The 23,699-nt window shown below is 31.3% G+C and overlaps 1 protein-coding gene across 3 annotated transcripts in view; it reads left to right on the top strand.

The window, feature by feature from the left end:
• The window catches only part of NAALADL2 (N-acetylated alpha-linked acidic dipeptidase like 2), a 1,254,620-nt gene that overhangs the window by 926,694 nt on the left and 304,227 nt on the right, over positions 1-23,699 (top strand). For all 3 annotated transcript variants that reach the window (XM_076003772.1, XM_076003759.1, XM_076003769.1), the window contains 3 exons: positions 3,455-3,547; positions 6,216-6,421; positions 11,214-11,333. In XM_076003772.1, coding sequence (XP_075859887.1) covers positions 3,455-3,547; positions 6,216-6,421; positions 11,214-11,333 — 419 coding nt within the window. The remainder of the gene's footprint in view (positions 1-3,454; positions 3,548-6,215; positions 6,422-11,213; positions 11,334-23,699) is intronic.

The following is a 23,699-nucleotide window of genomic DNA, read 5'->3' as shown; positions in this document are numbered from 1 at the left end:
GGTATAAGATTGCTATTGTTATTGCTATGAAGAGTAATACTGCCTTGCCAATGGGTTGTTCAAATTAGGAAAGCCAGCAGCAGTGGATGTGTCTTTAGAGTGCAAGTTTATCCAAGATTTTACTGATAGTCATTATTAAAATGTAAAGTATTATCACGGTGTTGATCCTAATGAAGGAAAACAAACTCTGTGCATATTTGTTTTCAGACATGGATATGGAATAATATAAAATAATATACATCAGGATCAACATATGTGTGGGGATGTAAATAAATAGATGAAGTTACTTTTTTCTATATTAATATGTCATTATTTGGACCTCATCTTTGCCTAGTGATACATACAGAAATCCTCTGTCAGTTGGAAGGATGCAATGTAAATATAGCATCTTTTCCAGAGCAAAAGGTTATGTTTATTTTATCAGACTTCGGTGCTTTTTTTAAAAAAAAAAATAACAGTCTTAGATTTCAGTATGTAGAACAGAGCAGAATAAAACAATTTGAAATCCTTCCATGTAAATGTCTAAGAACACTGAAGGTATTAAAAGAAAAATTGTTTTAAAAGGCAGTTATCAAAAAAGAAAGTCAAACATAACCAGATATCCACAAACAAAAATGAAAAAAGAATTAAAAATCAGAGAAATAAGCAAAAGATTTGCCTCTGTGGTTGCCTGACGTTGAAAGGTTATGGGTCTCCGTAAATTAGAGTTGGAAGACAGCACTCACGTGGTGACAGAAGATGCAGTCATGTCTCCATGGAGGCAGCGAGTTGGAGCTATGACCTCTATATAAAACCAGGATCATGGGGTGGAAGTGGGAAGAGTAGAAAGAAACCTACCCACTGGTAAAGGAAAGCTTTCTTCTGCTTGAGCTCTGGATGATAAAAAAAACAAAAAACCTGCTTTTAGAAATCAAAATCCCTGGCTTAGATTTTTCGCTACCATTGTACTGTAGCAACTCTAAGCCAAACAATTAGCATAAAAATTGTCCCCAGGCCAGAAATGCCCCTGGGATGCCTGGCAAAAAGAAATACAATGCTGGGAAAATATATATCAGAGAAATACCTACCAAAAAGAAAGATAGAGTAATTATGTTACTATCAAGTGGATGAGGGAGGAGGAGAAGAAGACTTTAGGGAAATAAAATTGGGATATAAAAAATATATATGTAATAATTAGTCAGAAAGATACAGCAATTCTCCATTTCTATAGACCTAACAAATGAGTCTAAAATTACACAAAGATAAATTTCATAGTATTACCATAATACATTAACAAATTTAATATGTTATTTTATTTGAAAGTAAAATGTGACTCCAACATGTTTTAATAATTAATAAAGAAAACATAAAGAATCATTAGTAAGGTTATAGCCACACAATTTTCAAGTTTGATCTACTAGACATGTATGTAGAATGCTGTACCCATCAATTAAGAAATGTACAATCTTTATATGGAATATTTATTTTAAAATTTATTCTTTATGTATCAGATACAATAACCTATAGGGTCACAAAACAAATCTCACCAAGGTATTGGTAGTATAAAACAAATCTCATCAAGGTATTGGTAGTATAAGTCCTTGTTCTCTGTCCATAATTAAATTACGTTAGATATCATTATCAAAACAGTAATCATACCTTGTATGTGGCTATTTAAAAATTCCTTGAACTAATACATATAATATAGAAGGAATTATAATAGAAATTGTATAAATTTAGAATCTATAAGATAATAAGACCATATATTAAAATCAGTGTACTATAGCTAACATAGAGAATCTGTAGCCTTAAATGGATGTATATATAGAGAGAGAGATTGAAAGGTAATGAGCAAAGCATTTAAATTAAGAAGTTAGGTAAAGAACAGCAGTACATTAAGGTAAAATTTAAGAAAGAAATTAATAAACATAGAATAGAATTTTGAAGTGAAAAATAAAAATTAATGAGGATTTAAAAACTTCAAAACTGACTCTGTGAAAATATTAATAAATTAGCCAAATTCTAGCAACTGAGCAAGGAAAAAAGATATAAGTTAATGAAAGAAATGGGACGAAATTACAGATATATGGTAGTGATTTTTTAAGTGTAAGAATAAAATGAACAACTAAATGAAAATCTATTTAGAAGAAATAAATAATCTTATGTTAAAAATCTGAATGAATTTATAACCACTACAGAGATTTCTTTTTTTGGAAGAGAAAATGTATGCTGTTCCTACACACGCATACACACACGAATACCAGGACTAGATAATTTTATAATTGTATCCTATCACTGCTTTATAAAATAAGTAATCCCCATGCTACATAAACTCTAGGAAAAGAAGCAAAAATCCCTAAAGTATTTGTTCAGTTGTATAGTCCAAGTATCAAAACCAGACTAGAATCCATGAGAAGTAAAATTATCAACCAATCAACTTATATATGCATATATTCTAAACCAAATATAGAAAACCAAATATAGTAACCAAATATAGAAAATATATCATGACCAAGTAGGGCTTATTACAAAAAAAACTCATAAATTAAATACTATCCTTGCCTCCATTACACACTGCACTGGTAGCACTAGACAAAATGATAAGCTAAGAGCAATAAGCAAAAGCTATACAAATTTCAAAGCCAAACTATCGTTTGGTAAGGGATTGTCTGCGTTGAAAATGAAGAAAGATAAAAAACCCTATAGATTGACTGTTAGAATCTATAGGATATTAACAAGAAGACTCATTCTTTTATTTCTCTCTCTTTTTTTTTTTTTGTTTAGCAACAAGGTATTGCTTTGTCCCAAAGGTGGAATACAGTGGTGTCATCATAGCTCAGGGGTGTGCCTCCAAGCTTGGCTAATTTTTTTTTTTTTAATTATTTTTTTTTTGTAGCTATAGGATCTAACTATTGTTCAGGCTTGTCTCAAACTCCTAGCCTCAAGCCATCTTCCCACCTCAGTCTCTGAAAGTGCTAGGATTATAGGTGTGAGTCACTGTGCCTGGCTTATTTCGTTTTTAAAGTGTTAATATAACAATGAGTCATACTGGAAAGGTTAGATTGTCTTCCACATGTTCTTTCTCAGAAGATAGAAAAGTGTTCACTATTCTTTGAAAATATTTTTATCTATTTTTTCTCCTCTTCTAAAATATGAGTTGCTCACATCTCCTGTGTGCTCTCATGTTGAACTCCCAGTGCAGCATTCAATGTGAGGTTCAGAATTGCCTGTTTATGGCTCTGCAGTTCTATGAGGTGAGCAATTGTGTCTTAGTCATCATTGCATAACAAGCACTTAAAATAGAGTTTGCACAAAGTATTGAATAAACATATGTCAAAAAAGTACAACTTTGGTTATTTGGAAAAATTCCAACTGTGTGGAATTCTTTTGCTGATGGTATTGGAAATAAATTTTAATTTTTTAAAAAAAATACAACAGAATATCAAGAAACATCTTTAAATTTTAATTTTTTCAGAAATAAGAATTGTCAGCATGCAAGTTCAAACAGTCACTGAATACAAAACGGTTACTAATGTTGTCGGATATGTAAGGGGTTTGGCATCTCCAGGTAAGTAGGGTTAAATATTTATAATCTACATTTTATGTGGAACTGCACAAAAATAGGCTATATAATTGTTTAATATCATAGTTACATATCCCACTTTAGATGTCACAGTAGTTTATCCCACTCTAAGAGTAGATAAATATGAAACTAAGAATTAGGTCTGGATTCTCTTCTATCTCTTCAAATCCTTCCACATCTCTTCAAAAAGAAATCTTAGTAGAGGAGGTGTTTGTTTGGAGGCATTGGGGGTGAATGAAACAAGAAACAGTTTAGATTTGTTAAACTGGCATGTCCTACAAAAGCCGATTTTTTTTCTTTTATTCATCACAACACCATTGGAATTTTTATTTTTATGAAGAAAAGACATTTTTAAAGAAATATTTTAGTTTTTAATGATGCTTTTGAAAAAATAAGTTTTTATCTAAAAATATAATTTTTCAGTCTTAATCTAGATCCCATTCCTGACCATTGGTCCACTGCCAATTCTGCCAAATGTTTGTATGGCTTTAGGTTTTGAAGGTGCTTATGAAAATGATCATTTGAATAGATTTTAAATAATTTTATACCTTGTTATGGGTCTCTGATAGTCTTCAGATGATATTATATAGGCTAAAAAAAGTGAAAATAACTGACACATATATTAATAAAAAGGTTAGTTAATAACACTTCTAAATTCATATAAAGCTGAATCATATACTACTGTCTGATATGTCTGTTATACAGTATAGGTGCAATGGTTTTTCATTACACTTGTGCTATTTCTATTGATTTTGTTGGTACATTAACTCAAATTTTCCTGGGAGAATTATGCTTCTTTATCACTTTAGTAAAATTGACCTAATTGCTAACTCAGAGAATTTTGAGACCAAATTTTATATCCTCTTAGTCTCTTGCTGGCCAACTCTTACAAAATTTATGAAAGGTACTTATACTTTCTGATTTCCTTACAGTTGCAATGTTGGTTAACCTCTTATCACAGTGTCTTCAAATATAAGATATGAAAAATTTGGAAATTGTGACTATTGCATTTCAACAAATTTTCATCACAGGAATCTATAATTGAAGCACTAGAATATTTATCATCTTTGCTACATTTGTAAGTTATTATTGGAAAACCCAGTTGTACAAAATTATATTAGCTTTAGGATAAAAAAATTTTAATCTATTTAAAAAACCTGGAATTTAAAAAAAAAACTAATTTTACCATTACTAGTCAGTGTATAATATGCAAAGCTTCTCAAATTTTGCTTATTTGAATTATATACAAAAATCTTGTTTGTTCAGATGATTTTCTTATTTAAGGAATTTGAAAGTTAGAAATAATCATCAATTAGTATTAAGTTTTTAAGATATGATCTATTTAGAATAAAGACAATCCCAAGCAGAACTTTCAGATATTTCTGGGAGATGAGTAAATTCTCAGGTTTTCAACATTTGCAGACCTACCATGAATACCACTAATTAAATCTTGATAAAATATTGGCAGATCAAATCCATTGCTGGTTCTAAAATCAGTGTGGAAAACTAAAATTGCTTCACACCGTGACAATTCTTGTAAGGTAGTAATTTCTTGATGTTAACAGGGATGATTCATTTATTCCACATGTAAGACCTACTTTGTGTCAGGCACGGTTCAAAGTGCCTTACAAATAGTAACTCACATAAAACTCAAAACAATTGAACAATGAATGTACTATTTGTGTTTCTATATTAGAGTTGAAAAAAAACTAAGTCAGAGAGAGTTTGAATAAGCTTCCCAAGGTCATACAACTAGTGAGTTTCAAAGCCTGGATTCAAACCCAAGCAGACTGGATTCGGAGTCTGCATACTTTACCATCCAATTATAGGACATCTCACAATGCTATAATGCTTTTTACACAGGTATATGGGGCTAGGGCTACTTGGTCAAAGAAATTTAGCTCTGTTACTATTACTGATAACATTCAATGACAACCAAATCAAAGAAAACTCTTGAGATACATTTCCAACCTACCTTTTTACTGACAAGTCAGTAATGTACATTGAATAGGCCACCCCATGTGTCATGGAGACTTTTCTAATAGTGTAGCTAATGAATTCTGGATGATTCTATGAAAGAAAATCTGTTAAAAGGCAACTTTTACAGCAGTTGAATGAATTTTGATATTGGTGAATTCTATTTCTTTTCTTCAGAGAAAGGAGAGGGACTAGAGGCTGTAATTAATTCCCTAAACACTTAATTTATTGCAAAATCCATACATGACTACCACATTTTTAATATTTACAGCTACTGAATAACTGCTTCCTCAAATGTATTAATAGTTCATTAATATTTACTGAGCATACACATATTGTTTACAGGGCACTTCCCACCATGATTCTGGAAGAATGCTAGATAAGAGTTTCATTGTGGCATATTTGTATACTTCATTAATTAATATTCATGTTGTAAGGGACAGTACTATGGATCTAAGCTTTGTATTCATAATTGAGTTCAGCAGCTGCTTCTGCTTTGATATACACAGATGTGTGAATCAAGACGGTGAGTGAAAAATATTAAAGTAGTCTTAATTATTAGAACGATTTTGCTTAATTGTTGCTCAGTTGTACAATAGGATTATGTAAATGTCATTAAATTTATTGTTAAGGTTTACATTTTGTTCTAATGGTTCTTGTTCCCTTCTATTTCCAGACCGGTATATTATAGTTGGCAGCCAGCATCATACTGCATACAGTTATAATGGACAAGAATGGGCCAGCAGCACTGCGATAATCACAGCTTTTATTCGGGCCTTGATGTTAAAAGTTAAGAAAGGGTGGAGACCAGACCGCACTATTGTTTTCTGCTCATGGGGAGGAACAGCGTTTGGCAATATTGGCTCATATGAATGGGGAGAGGTAAAATAAAATATACATTAATTACAATATGTTTCTTTTTTCACTAAAGTAGACAAAATAAAATTGTTAGAGCTGAAGACAATAATGTGCCTTTCAACCAGGGTGTTATATCTGTTGATTCGGTGAGATCATCTATAAGAATAAGGGGGAAGGAATTAAGAGTTAGACTATAGTGAACTGTATATAATTTAAGTATCTTATCCCTATTGCTACCAGACCTTCAAACCCTGATACAATATAACCCACAATCTTTACCTGATTATTGTAATTTTCTCCTTAGAAGACAAGTTGGCAGGCACTGGACAAGAAAGGATCAAGTGATACATAGTATTACCTTTATTTTTAAAAAATCTTTCTAGGAATTATCTGGAATTAGGGAACAATCTCCTATATTAAGTATTTATTACTTAGCAATGTATTTTGTCTATATAATATGGAGATTGGATTTAAAATAAGTTACCTTTCTTCCTCCCTCCCTCCATTCCTTCCTCCTTCTGCTCTATCCCTTCATCCCTCTCTCCCTACTTTTTGTTTCCTATCTGTCTACCTACTGCCTACATCCCTAGAAGCCTGTGTCCATATGCAATCTAGCATGCAATGAGGCACAGTTAGAAAACAACTTGAGTATTGAAGTTTCAAATGCTTCTAGTAGGTTTGTGTCTCACAAATGCACTGTATTTTTAATGGAATATGAGTATGGATAATTGCATTGATGCTATATTAACAACAATGAAAACATTGTAAAACTTTTAGATATTCTATTTCCTTTTGTTTGGTAGATAGTAAGGGATTGTGGGTCTCCTAGGGATAAAAGTGGGTGTTGCTCTGATTTACGCCCCCCCCCAAATAGGCTTTCAGAGAGGCTCATGGGAGATCTGCATGTGCAGTAAGACTCAGGTCATGCAGCTCCCAACTGTTCATTGAAAGTGGTTCCATGGTGACATCTGAACCACAAGGGTGGTCCCAATCCAGGCACTATAAAACAAGATGCAGACCATAACCAGCCCCTCTTTTTCTGTCCTTCCTCTTGCTCTCCTTTTGTTGTGACAATGGGTCCAGTTGTCATCTGTGGGATATGTATCATGCTCTGTAAACCTCTATCTTGTTCTTTTCCTATAATCCTCTTTCTCTCCACAATAAACTTCATTTTTATGCTTGGCTTACTTTGGCATGTCTGGTCATTCTTTGGTCATGAGTGCACTAAGAACCAACATTTCAGACTAAAACCTAACACTTTTATTTTTTTTTAAAGGAGGTAATGAATACCTCAATTACCCTGATTTGATTAATATACATTGTATGCCTATATCAAAACATATGTACCTTATTAATATATACAACTATTATGTACCTAAAATAATTAAAAATAAAAAATGAAAATGAAAACAAAAGAGGTTCAACAGCAATATGCAGATCAAAATATCTACACAAATTTACTAGGAAAGTAAAGTTATTTAATATTCTAGTTTTTGTTACTACTTTACTTTTGAGGAAAAAACTTGTATCTAATGGGAAATTCTCCTATTACACTTTTTAGTTAAGCACTCAAAAACTATCTACTGAATATCAAAGAAAATATCAAAAAGGTATAGACAAGAAAATAGCAAGTGACTTTTTAATTTGAAGGAAAGAATAGTCTTAAAGATGAGAAAAATTTTCAGTATAAAATTCATCAAGATTCATACATTGCATATTGGAATGCTTTTCCATATGCAAATTAGTGGTGTGAATGTTTGATCTCTATTCAAAAGAACCACTTCAAATGAAAAAATTTCATTGCTTAAAGGACCTTTTTAAATTGACAAATTTATAACTAAGATAGAAATATAATTTCTGAACCAAACCCTCATTCAAATTACTTACTTTAAAGATTGGTAAACAAGTCAAAGAATTAGTTAGGGAGTATATCTGGACTTGCTGTTAGTAATTCAGAAACAATAAAACAATGTTTGTTTTCTTGTAACAAAAAAACAAGTATTAAGAAAATGTCTTAAAGATTCTTTTCAAATTAATTCCAAAGATTTATTTCACTATATCATAGTTTTCTGGATACCTATCTCATAACTTTCACAATTTATGTTAATTCTAAATTAACACATGTATTTCTGAACTGAACTATATTCTAAAGTAGACTTGTCTAACTTTAGTAATTCCTAACAAATATCTTAAATTCCAGTGCATAAGAAATTTCATGGCAAAATGGCCTTAAACTTATCTAAGCATCAAGCATCAAAGCCTGTATTAATCAATGTGGCCTTGCATGTATGTGAGCAACTATTCTTTCAAATTCTGTGATATTTTTGTGGTAAAATACAAATTCCTTTTTAATTTTAATTAATTAATGAATTAATTGTACCTTTCAGTGATTTTCTATTTTCTCAATCAACAGATACTAAAAGTACAATTACTACAATGTGGGAATTCACAAGAAAAAAATGCTAGAAAAGGTTATTCTTACTCAAAAAGATTAGGTACCACTGTCTTCAAATATTTGTATATACAGGCATACTTGACAATTGATTATATATTCAGTTACTTTTAGGCTTTTCATATGACTGGATGGGAAAAAGACATGAAAAATAAAAAAGGTGAATAATGTGCATTTGATTATTGGCTTATAAAATATATTTCTGTATTTACTGTGTCTCAGAAAATTATTTCAATGCAATTCTCAATACCATTTCATAACCATCTGGTTGAAGAGAAATTTAGAAAACTGTTAGTTGTCCTATTCTTTCTGCTCTTATCAAATCTACTCCTTCTGAGAATGAAACATTTTCTTTTAGACTGAAAACAATTTATGCTCTAAATATATTCCCTCATGAAGGTGAACAAGGAAAGCCTTTGTTGACATGTCGTGTTATCCTGTTTAAATTTACTTACATAGAAACCTCTTGAAATCCATAGTTGTAGTTAAGAGGATTAGATGAGGATGGTCAATGAACTTAAAAATGGGATGTATAATGACAGAATTATTAGGGAATCGATTCAATACTAACCTTGATCCTTGAAGACAATTATAATATTTTACTGAAAAAGTTCTTTCCTTTAAAAAGTATCATTTCTTCTGTGAAGTATCTTCATTTGTCATAGGCTATTGTAGAACTATTACAGATTTTAGAGTCAAAAAAATAAGAGTTCAAATCCTTTCTACCATAAAATATGTAATAGTTGGAAAGATTAACTTCTCTAAGACTTGATTCCTTAAATACATGCATTAATGCCTACCTTGTGAGGTTCCCATGAGAATTACATGAACTAATATATAGACAGTTTCTATGTGGTAGTGTACAAATAGAAACTGTTTTTTCATAGAACTCAAGTAAAATAAATATTTCTAAGTAATACTATGGAGAAATTACTCAAGTTCAAAATTAATCACTTATGTTCATTTAAAATATTTATTAATTTTAAATGATTATCTTTTCACCTCTTTAACAGAGTTATAGCTGAATTTTCAAAATAAAATAAGGATAACAATAAGAACATGCAGTATTTGTCTTTCTGTGCCGGGCCTATTTCACTTAACATAATATTCTCCAATTCTAACCATGTTGTCACAAATGACAAAATTTCCTTCTTTTTCAAGGCTTAGTATTCCATTGTGTATATATACCACATTTTCTTTATGCATTCATCCATAGCCAAGTGTAGAATGGTGCTTCCACAGACTGAGGGGTTGGGGGTAATGGGGAGATGATGGTCAAAGAGTACAAGATACAGAAGGAGTATATATTTTTTTAGTTCTATTGTACTGCATGGTAAATATATTTAATAATATTGTACATTTCAAAATTGCTAAGAGTAAATTTCAAAAGTTTCACCACAAAAATGTTGAATATTTGAGGTGATATAATAGATATGTTAACTAGTTTGATTTAATTACTCTACATTGTATTCATAAACTATAATATCACTTTGTACCCCATAAGATTTTATAATTATAAATTTATAATAAAAATAAGAATAAAATGATAATAACATTATTGACTTTTTAGGTATACAAGTCTTTGTAGATTTTATTTCATAGTGCTAGAAGGAGAAAGATACTTTCCCAAGACATGACATAACATAATTTTTAGGCATTTCTACAGAAATGCCGCCATGATAATTACCCATTTAATATTTGTGCAATGCATGCAAGAAAATAACAGAAAGACTTCTTGGTGGTATCTTATTAATAGGATCAGTGATCTTCAATTTTGCAGGGTAAGGGTGAACAGAGAAGTGAAAAAGTATTGTACAGAATCATTTTGTGCTACTTACACTAAATATGCATCAGATTTTATTTAAAGTAATATTTGCAAAGTCACAATTGTATTATGTCATATTCTGCTCTTTATTTGAGTTACTTTTTGCAAAAAGTAGCTCATTGCTTCAAAGAAAAGGGTTAGTTTTATTAATCACTGAAATAGTTTATGTCTGTTCCTAATTCAGTGAGTAGTATAAAATTAAATTCAATCACTGGAGCAAATATTCCATTTTGTACTGTGTAGTGTAATCTCACATTATGTTAACTTTTGAAGAACATTTTCTCTTAAAATTTGACTTGTGTCAGGAACATGCGTTAACATTTTTTATTATATGTTATATCTGATTCCTCACCGCCTTTATTTAAAATCCTTTTATAACCTTTGTGTACTCTATTAAATAGTATGGGATTGCTTTTTAAAAAGTACTTATGAAATTTAATGATTTTAAGTATGAAGTATTTCTTATTCGACATTTAACTAATAATGGAGAATCTGTTATTTTTATTTATGTTAAAGATAGATCCTTTTTTGGATTTCAGGATTTCAAGAAGGTTTTGCAGAAAAATGTTGTGGCTTATATTAGTCTCCATAGTCCCATACGGGGTAACTCAAGTCTCCATCCTGTAGCATCACCATCTCTTCAGCAGCTAGTAGAAGAGGTAAGATAAATCACTTTTGTATAAAATGATTATAAAAACCTTCTTTTTTTCTCTATAATTTGGCATTTCTTGTTTTTTAATTTCTTTTTAAATGTGCATAAAATGATATGTAAGCTTTTTAAAGAATGATCTCTTGCTCATTTTTTAAAATAAAATCCTTAAACTAGTTTTTCATGTTCTGGAATTCTTCACATGCTACTCTTTTATGGTGTAATGTAGGAGGTACAAATCGTGCAGTTATAGAGAAGGTATGTAAAACTGTAAATTTATTTCTTAAAAGTTGAATTTAGCTCTCAAATTCCAAATTCTGCAATCTTGACATTTTGTGGTAAACATGGTAACTTCTAAATTTCTTCGTCCTCATTCATGTTTGGTGTAAATTTGGGACCTATCCTATCTTTGCAACTACATTATAAGCTCTTTGAGAACAAAAATATAGTTATAACTAAATTTAAAATATTTAGAAAATATTATTTGAAAAAATACATATGGAAAATAAAAGTATGTATTTTTCTACTAAGTAACTTGAAAAAAAATCACGTAGTTTTTGGTGTTGTACTAGGGTTACTTATTTAAATTTAGTCATTTCTTGCCTGTCTCAAAGAATTGAGGAGAACATTTTTCCTGTTTATTAGTAGAGTTCACACTTTAATTTCTGCATTCTTCTTATGACTTTCACTGCATTAAAAAAAAATATACTATTTCTCAGTATGGAAACAATCATATCACCACTAGGGGGTGGTTTCATCTCAACCCCAATGTCTGATGATGTATATTGGAAACGACCTTTCAGATGCCCACAGGGTGTCCAACAAGTATTACAGGAACTGAACTAGAAAAATAGATAATGAACAGTGCTTTGGATTAGCCATAATTCTTGATTGAAATGTAATGCAAACTAACATTTTATGACTTTCATAAAGTATTTTCTAGTTTAATAGTTTTCATTGACATTTCCATATGTAGTACAATAAAGAAGACATTATGAAAGATGAAATGGATAAATCTGTACATTTAAGATCAGCCAATGTGCATGCCCTAAATTACATATGGATCTGTAAGTTAGTATCTCCTGCTCTGTGTAATACTTTGAATTCACTGACTCTTTCAACTGCCTAGAAAAAACTCACAAGAGCAAATCAGCAACAGATGTCTCCCTGGGGAATTTAAAATATTTCTGAATAAGTGAATGATGAGAAAGAAGAAAGTATATGCTCAAGTATCCAGAAATTGAGGAGGGTTGGTTTAAAATTTGTCTTTTCTGTCTGTGTGTTATAATTTTTATGTTTTGAGAATCTTGGAAGATATTCAATCATTGAAATTCATGGATAAATATAAATAGCAAGCTATTAAAGAGCATCAAATCCATATAATGTCATTTCTGGGAATATCTTTGCTTATCTTATAACAGAGCCATAAAATAGTTTAGTATCTAAAGCTAATTATATGAGAGTGTAGAATGTTTTTTTTAATAATGAATGGTAACACAGCATGGCATATATTCTTAGTTTTGGGGAGACGAAATTTTTTGTTCTATGATTGAAAATATTTAAAACCTTAAATATAAAAATTGAACTGGAATCTGTATAGAAAAAGAATTCCTTTCAGTTGAGATTTTGTTTGTGTGTATGTGTGTTTCCTAGAAAAATTCAGAAGAGTAGAAATATCACGAGTTCAAACAAAAAATTGTATATGTAATTTAAAAAGAAGAGGAGTACTTATATATTAAATTTATGGAATAAATATATATTATAAATTAAGATATATTTGCATATACAAATTAAATATTGCATAGCTTTTTCTTTAAAATATATAAACACTCTTGAATATATAAAGGTTAAGAAAACTGAAAGAAACAAAACCTCACAGTAATTTATATAATTTAAATAAAATAATTTAACACAATGGCATTTAAAAGAAAGATTTAAAATGTTTCTTTCAAATAAAAAAAACTTAAATTATAACATCAGAACATAAGTAACTTCACTTACAGTGAGTGACAAAGATGTTTTATCAATTACCAAGGACAAATATATTTCATCAATTTATTTATGTTCTGTTACTATATACACATCATATGTACCATATAATCCAGTATAAAACAAACAAAAAATTCAAAATAATTTTTTTACATAGAACAATTTTTTTTTTTTTTGAGACAGAGTCTCACTTTGTTGCCTAGGCTAGAGTGAGTGCTGTGGCGTCAGACTAGCTCACAGCAACCTCAAACTCCTGGACTCAAGCCATCCTCCTGCCTCAGCCTCCCGAGTAGCTGGGACTACAGGCATGCGCCACCATGCCCGGCTAATTTTTTCTATATATATTAGTTAGCCAATTAATTTCTTTCTATTTATAGTAGAGACGGGGTCTCACTCTTGCTCAGGCTAGTTTCGAACTCCTGACCTCGAGCAATCCGCCCGCCTCGGCCTCCCAGAGTGCTAGGATTATAGGCGTGAGCCACCGCGCCCGGCCAGAACAATTTTTTTGACAAAGAGAGCATACGGACTAAATTTTGGACAACACAAAGCTATATGGAGTATCTGATACTTAGTATAGCAATATGCAGTCTTCAAAAGATCTTGCCAAGTTCATGTGGTAGATTTAAATATATTAGATGAAATCTTTAAAGGATTAATATATAATACTGCATTTTCTTTAAAAATCTGGATATATATTGGATGTTTTAATGGCTTGATATAAAACAAAAATGTGAAATGGTTGCCCTAAATCAAATACCAGTTTTAGCTTCATTAACAGTATGTTATTCCAATCAAGGAATTTGGTCCATCACATTATACCTTGCTATGGTATTCTTATTATTCAAGTCAGATTTATGGAATGTATTGAGGTATAATTTACATTCGCTAAAATTCTCCATTATTAAGTGTACAGCTTGATGAATTTTAATTAGTGTATAGTCATGTAAACACCATCACAATCAAGATATACAGCATTTCCATCACCCAAAAAAGTTCCATCATACCCCTTTTCATTAAATCTCTTCCCTTCATCCCCAGTTCATGGCAACTACTGATCTCATTTTTGCTCCTATGGTTTTGCCTTTCAGAATATAATAAATGATGGGATCATACAGTATGCAGCCCTTTATATGTGGCTTCTTTTACTTAGCATAGTGATGTTTAAGATTTACTAATGTTGTTACGTATGTCAGTAGTTCTACGACCTCTTCTAGACCTGAGGGCCCGAACTCATGGGTCGCTGGCACTGGTCTGTGGCCTGTTAGGAACTGGGCCACACAGCAGGAGGTGAGCACAGGCTGATGAGTGAAGTTTCATCTGTATTTTCAGCTGCTCCTCCTCACTGTTGTCACTGCCTGAGCTCCACCTCCTGTCAGTTCAGTAGCGGCATCGGATTCTCATCAGAGCAGGAACACTACTGTAAACTGCACATGTGAGGGATCCAGGTTGTGCTCTCGTTATGAGAATCTAATGCTTGATGATCTGAGGTGGAACTGAGGCAGTCAAGCTAGCACTGCAAATACACATTTTCATTAGCAGAGAGGTTTGACTACCCAATAAATGTAATGCACTTGAACCATCCTGAAACCATCCCCTACCCCAGCCCATAGAAAAATTGTCTTCCATGAAGCCAGTCTCTGGTGCCAAAAAGGTTAGGGATTGCTGTTCTAGACCACTGAGAAGATAATTAGACAGAGACCAGTTACAATCAATACCTTTGGAGCTCTACCTCCAGGTTAATATTCTAACTTTGATTTTGAAATGAAGAGAATTTAAATAATTGAAATAGAGAAAAGAGGTCATTTCCCCGAGGATAGTCCACTAAATTTGAACTATGTCACCCTGAGTAGAGAAGATGGAAACTTTTGAAGATCCAGAAATATTTAATGATTCTGAATCTAATATTAATGATTTTAGGTTTTCCTTAGGATTCATAAAACATTGACCTTAAAAAAATTATGGGGGAGGGAGGGAAACGGCATTTATTGAAACCTTAAAATCTGTACCCCCATAATATGCCAAAATAAAATTAAAAAAATTATCTGGAATGTGTGTGGCTTCAGTGATGTACACACTGAAGGCCTTGACTTTATTTACCACAATGCAATATATCAGTGTAACAAACTTGAACTTTGTACTCCATAAATAAATACAAATAAAAAAAAAATGGGAAAAAAAATTAAAAATTTTCTGAAGAATGGTGAAAAGTTAATGGTTACCAAAGTTGGTTAATACTTGAGGGTTCATTGTATTATGCTTTTTTCTTTTGGGTTTATTTATAAACTTTTATTATACCTTGAAAAAATAAGAAAAATACTATATTTTTCTAAGTTATAACTGATAAATTAGTTTGCTTTCTGAAAGTAGCAATAATCTATCAGTGACTTTCACTTTCAGTGGCAAATAAGGGGAAGAAGTAAGTTTTTTGTACAGTTGATTTTTCTAGTACATTTGTTAATGTTTTGAAAACACATTTCTACTCCATTTGTGCTACCAATATTTTTACAAATATAAAAATAATTACTTCACTTAAAATTAGCTTACCAGTTTTGGAATTTAAAAACTCTGTTGAAAAAACTAAAATATAAATATCAATATTTTAAAATTCCTAAGCATTTATAAAATGGATATACATTTTCAAGTCATAAATCACCTCTCTTGTTTGTGAAAATGTTAACCCCATCCATGTACTGTGCAAAAAATTGGTGAAATAGCTTTTGTCTTTACTTTCTTATGATGGTAATACCAATGTGTGCATTATATATATCAAACAAGTGCATATGTCAATTGTAAAAAAAAGTTTTGAAAAAATCCACTAAAATATTCAAAAATTGACAATTTAATTAAATAAAAAAAAACCTCATCTAGATAGTATCACAAAGGATTCAGGTTTGAATTTCCTAATTTTAATTCTATGGTTGGTGGTCCTTGAATTTTAATGGTTGTTTCTAGTTTTTAGCTATAATAAATATAACTGCCATGATTATTCTTACATGTTGGTAGAATAGGTACACTACTTTATCTTAAGTATTTATCTATAAATATAATTGCTAGGTCACAGGGCCAAAGAGTTTTCCAAAGTGGTTGTGCCAATTATACTCCCACCAACAATGAATGAATCTTTCAGGTGCTCCATGTCATCACCAACATTTGGTATTTCAGGCTCTTGAGAATATGCTGACATATTTTAGAGTTTTAATTTGAATTTTCTTAATGATTAATAATGTTGATAACCTTCTCACATACTCAGATACTCATTGGCCATTTGGATATCTTCCTCTGTGAAGTGCTTATTTAAGTCTTTGCCTACTTTAAAAAAAAAGAGCTGTCTTTTTCTTATCAATTTGTAAGAATTTTTAAATATATTCTCAAAATAATTCTTTTGTTGGTTATATATTTTCAATTCTTTTCCCAGTCTGTGGCTTTAGTTTTCACTCTCTGAATAGTAGCAACACAATTTATTTGTTAATATTTTTATGGAAATCTTTCTAAATTGCATTTATTGTTCAAGCACCTTATCCAGAACATAGTGAACTTACTGTAACCTAGTATTGATATTTAAGGAGATTGATAAACTTTTATTATCTATTCTTTCATTCACAAATATTTAAGTATTAACCATATATATGTGTGTGTATGAAATATATACATATATACATGTAAATACACACACACACACACACACACACACACGAGAGACTATAGGATGTTCTGTAGAGATTAATGTAATGCCCAGCTCCTCTGATTGAGTAGAGAATAAGTGATCCTGTCTAAGATCCAATTTCTTGGAAACAAAAGCCCTTTCATTTTTATTTCCACTGATTCCTTAAATGGACAAAAAGATGCATAGACCAATGACCTCTTAGTTAATGAAACACAACTACCTTCATGCAAAATAAATTGTGAAGTTAAAATATGAGATTTCTCCCCAAATAATAGTTTTAAAAATTGCAGTGCAACACAATCACATATGTACCTCTCTATATATATTGTTTTACCTTTCGTTTTTGAAATTATCGTTTCTAGATCTCAAAAGATATTGATTTTTGCTGGGTGCAGTAGCTCATGCCTGTAATCCTGGTACTCTGGGATTGAGTACTTGAGCTCAGGAGTTCAAGAGCAGCCTGAGCAAGAGTAAGGCCCAGACTCTACTAAAAATAGAAAAATTAGCTGGGTGCAGTGGTGCATGCCTGTGGTCTTAGCTCCTGGAAAGGCTGAGACAGGAGAATCTCTTGAGCCCTGGAGTTGGAGGCTGCAGTGAGCTTTGATGACACCACTGCACTTTAGAGGGGGTGTCAGAGCGAGACTCTGTCTCAAAAAAAAAAAAAAAGGTATTGATTTTGCCTTCAGAAAAATAATTTTATCATTCATATATTAGTCAGTGCTCTGTAAGTCTCAGGTAAATACTAATGAATTTTGTAAGAGGTTATTTTGGGAAAATCTGTAGTATTCATACATATGAAAGTGGTCAATCTAGCCATGTTCTACTAAAATGTTTTTGTAGCACCTGCTAGAAACTAGCAAACCTGATCCATGCTAAACAATTGCATCAATATTGTAAAACTGTGCAGGGGATAGACTGTTTTGGTTTTTTTTAAGTCTATGAGAAAAAGTAGAGGATTTTTTTTTTTAATTTCATGTCTTCCTTTTTTAATATACCAAGCACTGCCTACCAAAAAAATGCATATGCCTCAAACAACTACATTCATTAAAGCATTGAGCCCAGAACTGGATTATAGTATTACTTCTTCATTGTGCACAATCCTGTCTGTAGCAGAGCCCATTTAAGTGACAAATATTTATAGAGAACCCAAACTGTTCAGGACGTTGTTTTAAGTGTTGTAGGGCACACAATAAGCCAATGAAATGCATCTGTTGCCCAGGAGTTTATGATTTTACCATGATCTTAAGACATGGATATAAATAGCTGAAATAGAGGCGTGAGTATAATGTGTACTATCCTGAAATTCACAGGAAAGGGTCAATGTGATGGGTTTAATTCAGAAACAAGCATTGTACGACAATGGCAAAAAGTTTGAATAGACTGAATCTTGAATGAATTTAGCCATCTGTCATTTCAAGCCTCAATCCCTTGATCATGTAAACAAACTCCTATTTTACTGAACCACCAAGGTTTCTTTTTAAAACACACAGAATAATGTTTATTCCATTTTCTTGCTCAACTGAGTTTAATATTGCTATGCTTCTGCTTTTTTCTTCTTGTTTATGCATGCGATAGACTGTTGTGCAGGGGGACTGATACAGCTGTGGCTGAGGCATTTGTACATTTGCTTCTCTAACTGTCATGGTGCCATTTCTCCTCCTGCCTGACCATGCCACTGTTCTTCAGGGGATACAACAAATAGATATTTCCTCAAGGCAATGTCACTGAGCTAAGTTTGTAATATGAGAGAGGAGTTCCTAAGATGAGGCCTTAGAGAAGCGGTATTATTCATCTCTCTGTGCACAAACACAAAAACCTTGAGAGCCAAGTTGAAACTTGACCACTTTCTGAGAAGCTTGAGTAACACCCAGGTCACCAAATTCAGAATCCCATAAAGTAGCTTGCCGCTATGCTTATATTTCTTGGATTTCTTTAAATGTAAATCTGTATATAAATAAATAATCAAGAATCTTTTAGAACAGATGTTATTACTTTTTAAAATTTTCCTCTATAAAGCCTTTAAAAGATTTTTTTTATATATTTTATATTGTTTCATTGTGATATAATTCAGACTTTTTCCCCATTCATTCTTCCTTTGATTATTTGCAACTTTTTTTTTGCCCACAAATATTGTTGACCAAAATGAAGAGCAACAAATTACAGAAGGTATGGTGGTAAAATTAAAATAGCTGTCTGTCTGTCTGTCTTTCTTTCTTTCTTTCCTTCCTTCCTTCCTTCCTTCCTTCCTTCCTTCCTTCCTTCCTTTCTTTCTTTCTTTCTTTCTTTCTTTCTTTCTTTCTTTCTTTCTTTCTTTCTTTCTTTCTTTCTTTCTTTCTTTCTTTCTTTCTTTCTTTCTCTGTTCTTGATAATTTTAATGCAGAATACTGCAACAAAGCTATATTTCATATCTGCTTCCTGTTAAGATATAAAAGTAAAATTGACTTTGAAACATTTTTCTATTAACTTGTCTTCTATGATACATGACATAGATTTTTTTGTTTGTTTTTATTGAGCTTCTTTGGTTTTTATGGGAGAAATTTCCTTCACTTTCTTGTTCACCATGAATTTCAACTTTCCAGTGAATTCTCCTTAATTTATCTTCCTTTCTGCTGCTGCTTCTACAAGTCAAGAGAAGTGACCATAAACACTAATAAACTGATTTAAAACCCTTCTTTACACTAATTTACCACTTCAATAAAGTCTTACATTTAAAATTGTGATTCTATTGGCAGGTTTATCTATCTCTTAGGTTTACAAGGCTTTGCTTTGTGTTCAAACCAAGTAATCCCTCTAGTTTATTACTGTTTTACAAGGTTTTCTGTTCAGTATACACTGACAATATGTAAATCTCTTTTTATTTAAATCTAGATATCAAGGAATGTCTTAGTGAGATTCTGGTAAAAATCCTAAATTTTAGAAAGCAGCTGATTTAAATAGTTGTACTACGTAGCCAAAGAGAAATGCAAACAACTTGAGATATTAACAAACTTAGCTTTAATTCATTCATACAATGATAATTAATATTACATTTTAAAAATAGCTTTAGCTGAGTTACTTTTTATCTACGATTTTTTAATTGTTATATTGGGTATAGGCCTCTGCAGAACTTGAAAGAATGGCTATCTGTTCAAGACAGGTATTAATGAATTACCATTGTTGGCAGGTTAGATAAAGTTCTTTAATTTACACAACATCATTAACGCAGCAAGTATACTTTTCAATTTTAAAAATGAAACTTACTGTTATGAATTGTTGCTTTTTCCTCCACCTGAATATCAGTTGGGTCTTACATATTTTGTTTAAACAACTATCATTATCAGTTAATCATTTTCAAAACACCACAACAGTGATGCTTTGCCCTTAAGACATATGACATTTTATATAGTATTTTTATAAATTGAATGAAATAAATTTAAACAGACATAGTTTTATGCTGAAAAATGGAACAACCTTTTCAAGTATAAATATGGGGTAATTTTAGTATCTGTCAGCATTTACTTATCTTTGACAAATTATATAAATCATGGATCCATAGTTTATTGTTGTTTATCTTTTAGAATGGTCTCTTAATCAATCAGTTTTGTATTTGAATGGTTTGCTTGGTTCTTTAACAAAATAATTCGGTTCACTGAAACAAAAAGAAATCGATATACTAATGATGTTAAATAAATATGCAAATGAACTTGCTTTAAACCAGTATTTCCCAGTTTGTGTTATGAAAGGTATACTACAGCAGAACCTTTAGTAGGTTACCCTGCATTGTAAAGATCCAGATGTAAGGAGAAGAACATGCAGCCCTTTCCAAACTTGTTTCATTCTTGGAACATTTTCCTTCAGGCCTCTTGTGAAAATGGCCACAGAAATGATGCTTTAAACAAACCCTATTGTATCTAAAGTTGGAATTTTTACAGAAACTTAAATAAGTATTCAATGCCTTCACTTAGAAATGAATTTCTTCAAATGGCAAGAACCACAATTTGCATTTTTCAGTGCAAATACACTTTTTCAGAAACCCAATTCAATACGCAGCGCTGGTAAGACTTGAAGGCACTGATTATTCTTTTCGTTTGGTCTGGAATTTAACCTGCAAATTTATAGGCTTAAAATGTCCTACAACCTGACACTAATCTCCTCACAGTTACTACTGCTAACCACATTTTTTGTTCCAAAAATATAATTTTAAGGTGAGGATGATAAAAGAAATTGAATAGCAGAACATTAAAGTGTTTTAATCCTGAAACAACAATCCTCCTGAGGGCCATGATAGCAATTTTATGTTTGTCTTCAAGGTGTATAGAAACAATTTCAATTCGGCCTAAGGAGGAATTCTTAAATAGGAAGAACTACCTTCAGGTGCTCAAACACTGTACAGATGTTGTGAAGAAACAGCAAACATTTTTATGGATGAACACTTTAGCCAACATTTATTTATATGGTAATTCATTCATGAATGCATCTTTTATTTATTGGTGTTTGTTTATTTGTTTGTTTAGCTTTTATAATGTATAAGAGAGCCTGCAATTGGTTCCTAGACTCCTCTGGTTTCTAGGCTAACAGCTTTCATGTTTATTTATCTATGTTGTGCCTTTACAAATTCTGGCTCTAAATCTATAAGCCATATAGGATAACAGTTTGTGAAATACAAGAGACCATGAAAATTTTAGGTCCAGTGTTGATGTTTACAACTCTTTTCTGAGGCTGCGTGATCGCATAAACATGGTGGGTTGCTGTAGACATTTATCTATGATAACTGTCTCACTCTGACACAGCTGTAACTCATTTATCTTTGGTAATCAATGATAACTCAAAAAAAAAGAGTTTAAGATGGCAGTAGCCAAGATTGAAACAGACATGAATCTACAAAAGTTTATAGAGAAAAACCTATTTTAGAATCACAGTGGTATCCTATTCCACAGCACCCATTTTCAAGTAAAATAATCCAGAATTATTTACTTTTAAAATTTCAGAAACTAAATGAAGGGTATTAATTTGTCGATTATGTTTTACATGAAGTTCAGTCAGCCTTGAAATAAAATAGTATTTTTTTCTAGTGGCATATAGACGTCTATAATATTAAGCAGGTTTCAATAATATTCAATTGGTAATGATAGGCTCAGAAAATAATAGGGTATTTCATGATCTCTAAATGATGTGAGACATTGCTTTAGTTTGGTAAAGATTCATAAGAGTGATTGGCATTTTCACTTTATCCTAGAAATAGAAATTTAGATAAAAGAACTAAGTATATTATAAAATACTTCCTTAAGGACTAATATAGCTCCTTTTATTATTTTATTATACTATTTGTAGAAAAATTTTAAATGATATATGGACAAAAACAAAACATAATTAATCACTTATAATTTTACTATCCAGAGAGAACTACTGAGAACATTTTTCTTTCTGTAATGCATGTAGATATACTATTACCGAAGGAGAAATGTGATCTGCAGGTTTTTTCTTTTAATATACTATAAATAGCTTACTATTTCAAAAATATATATTCAAAATAGCCCAAACTGGAAGCAACCCATCTATTAATATCTATCAGCAGGGAAAGAAATAAATAAATTGTGGTTTCCCTGTATAGTGGAATACTACCTAGCAATAAAAAGGAATAATCTATTGACACACACATCATGGACAAATCTCTAAATATTGTGATTTGCAAACAGTTCTAGACACCAGAGTATGTACTTTATAATTTCATTTATATAAAGCCCTAGAACTAATCTATAGTAAAAAGAAGTCAGTATTTACTTTTGGTTTGGAGTGTCATTAAATATAAATTTTAATACATATATACTCAATTTATCTCCTAAAAAATTCATCTTCTAAAAGTTCCATCTCATGTTTAGAGACACAAAAACTTATCATTGTGCTGCGGTTGAGCATAAAGTACAGTTGGGAAAAAATCTTAAGTGATTCACTTTTCAATAAGAAAAAATTAGAGAAACTAAAACATATTTATCTTACGGACATGTATTAGGCAACATTAGCCAACATCTAGAAAATCTCAGCATGAATGTTAAAGTAATCATTAGATTCTAAGCCTGCTAAAATTACTGTAATTTCATATTCAGTACATTCTTCAGTTTTCACAGGAGGCTCCTTAAATCTGAAGTTTTTAAGAGGCTGCTGTTCAGTATTAAATTTCCAATTATCAAATGTATCTCAAAAGATAAAATCACAAAAATTGTTAGCTTCAAATATATACCCATAGGCTACAGATGTGAAGTTTATTTAGCCTAAAGCTTTTTAAGTAACTAAGGAAATCTGTGCAGTTAGCAAAGAAGGCCATGGTTTATGTGGAATGGACTTTTAATCTGTCAGTGTCTTTAAAAGCATTTATTGTAACAACTTTCTGCTCCCTTTGAGAGAATCTTTCAGAGTGCTATGTAAGTTGCCATGTGGATGTGTTCAGAAATATCTTCTCAGAAAATCTTTTCATCATATTTAAAATTTAAGCAGGTTTTTAAAAGATAGTTGTTCTTATAGACCCACTGCTCATTAAAAGTAATTTATTCATGTCTGTGTTTTCACTAACCTATTAATTTTATTTGAGACTATGGATTCCCTTCAGCTATAAAATAAACAGTAAATTTAGATCAGACTCATTATTTATATGGATGACGTTCTGATGTTGGTCAGGAAATTTTATGAGGAAAGAATATGTAGAAATTTCACATAATTTTTCCAGATTGACATTTGATAGAGTTTACT

This window comes from Microcebus murinus, chromosome 1 (assembly GCF_040939455.1).
Source record: "Microcebus murinus isolate Inina chromosome 1, M.murinus_Inina_mat1.0, whole genome shotgun sequence".
NCBI classification, from domain to species: domain Eukaryota; kingdom Metazoa; phylum Chordata; class Mammalia; order Primates; family Cheirogaleidae; genus Microcebus; species Microcebus murinus.
The sequence above is the reverse complement of the archived record's forward strand: the minus strand, read 5'-3'. Positions and strand labels throughout refer to the sequence as shown.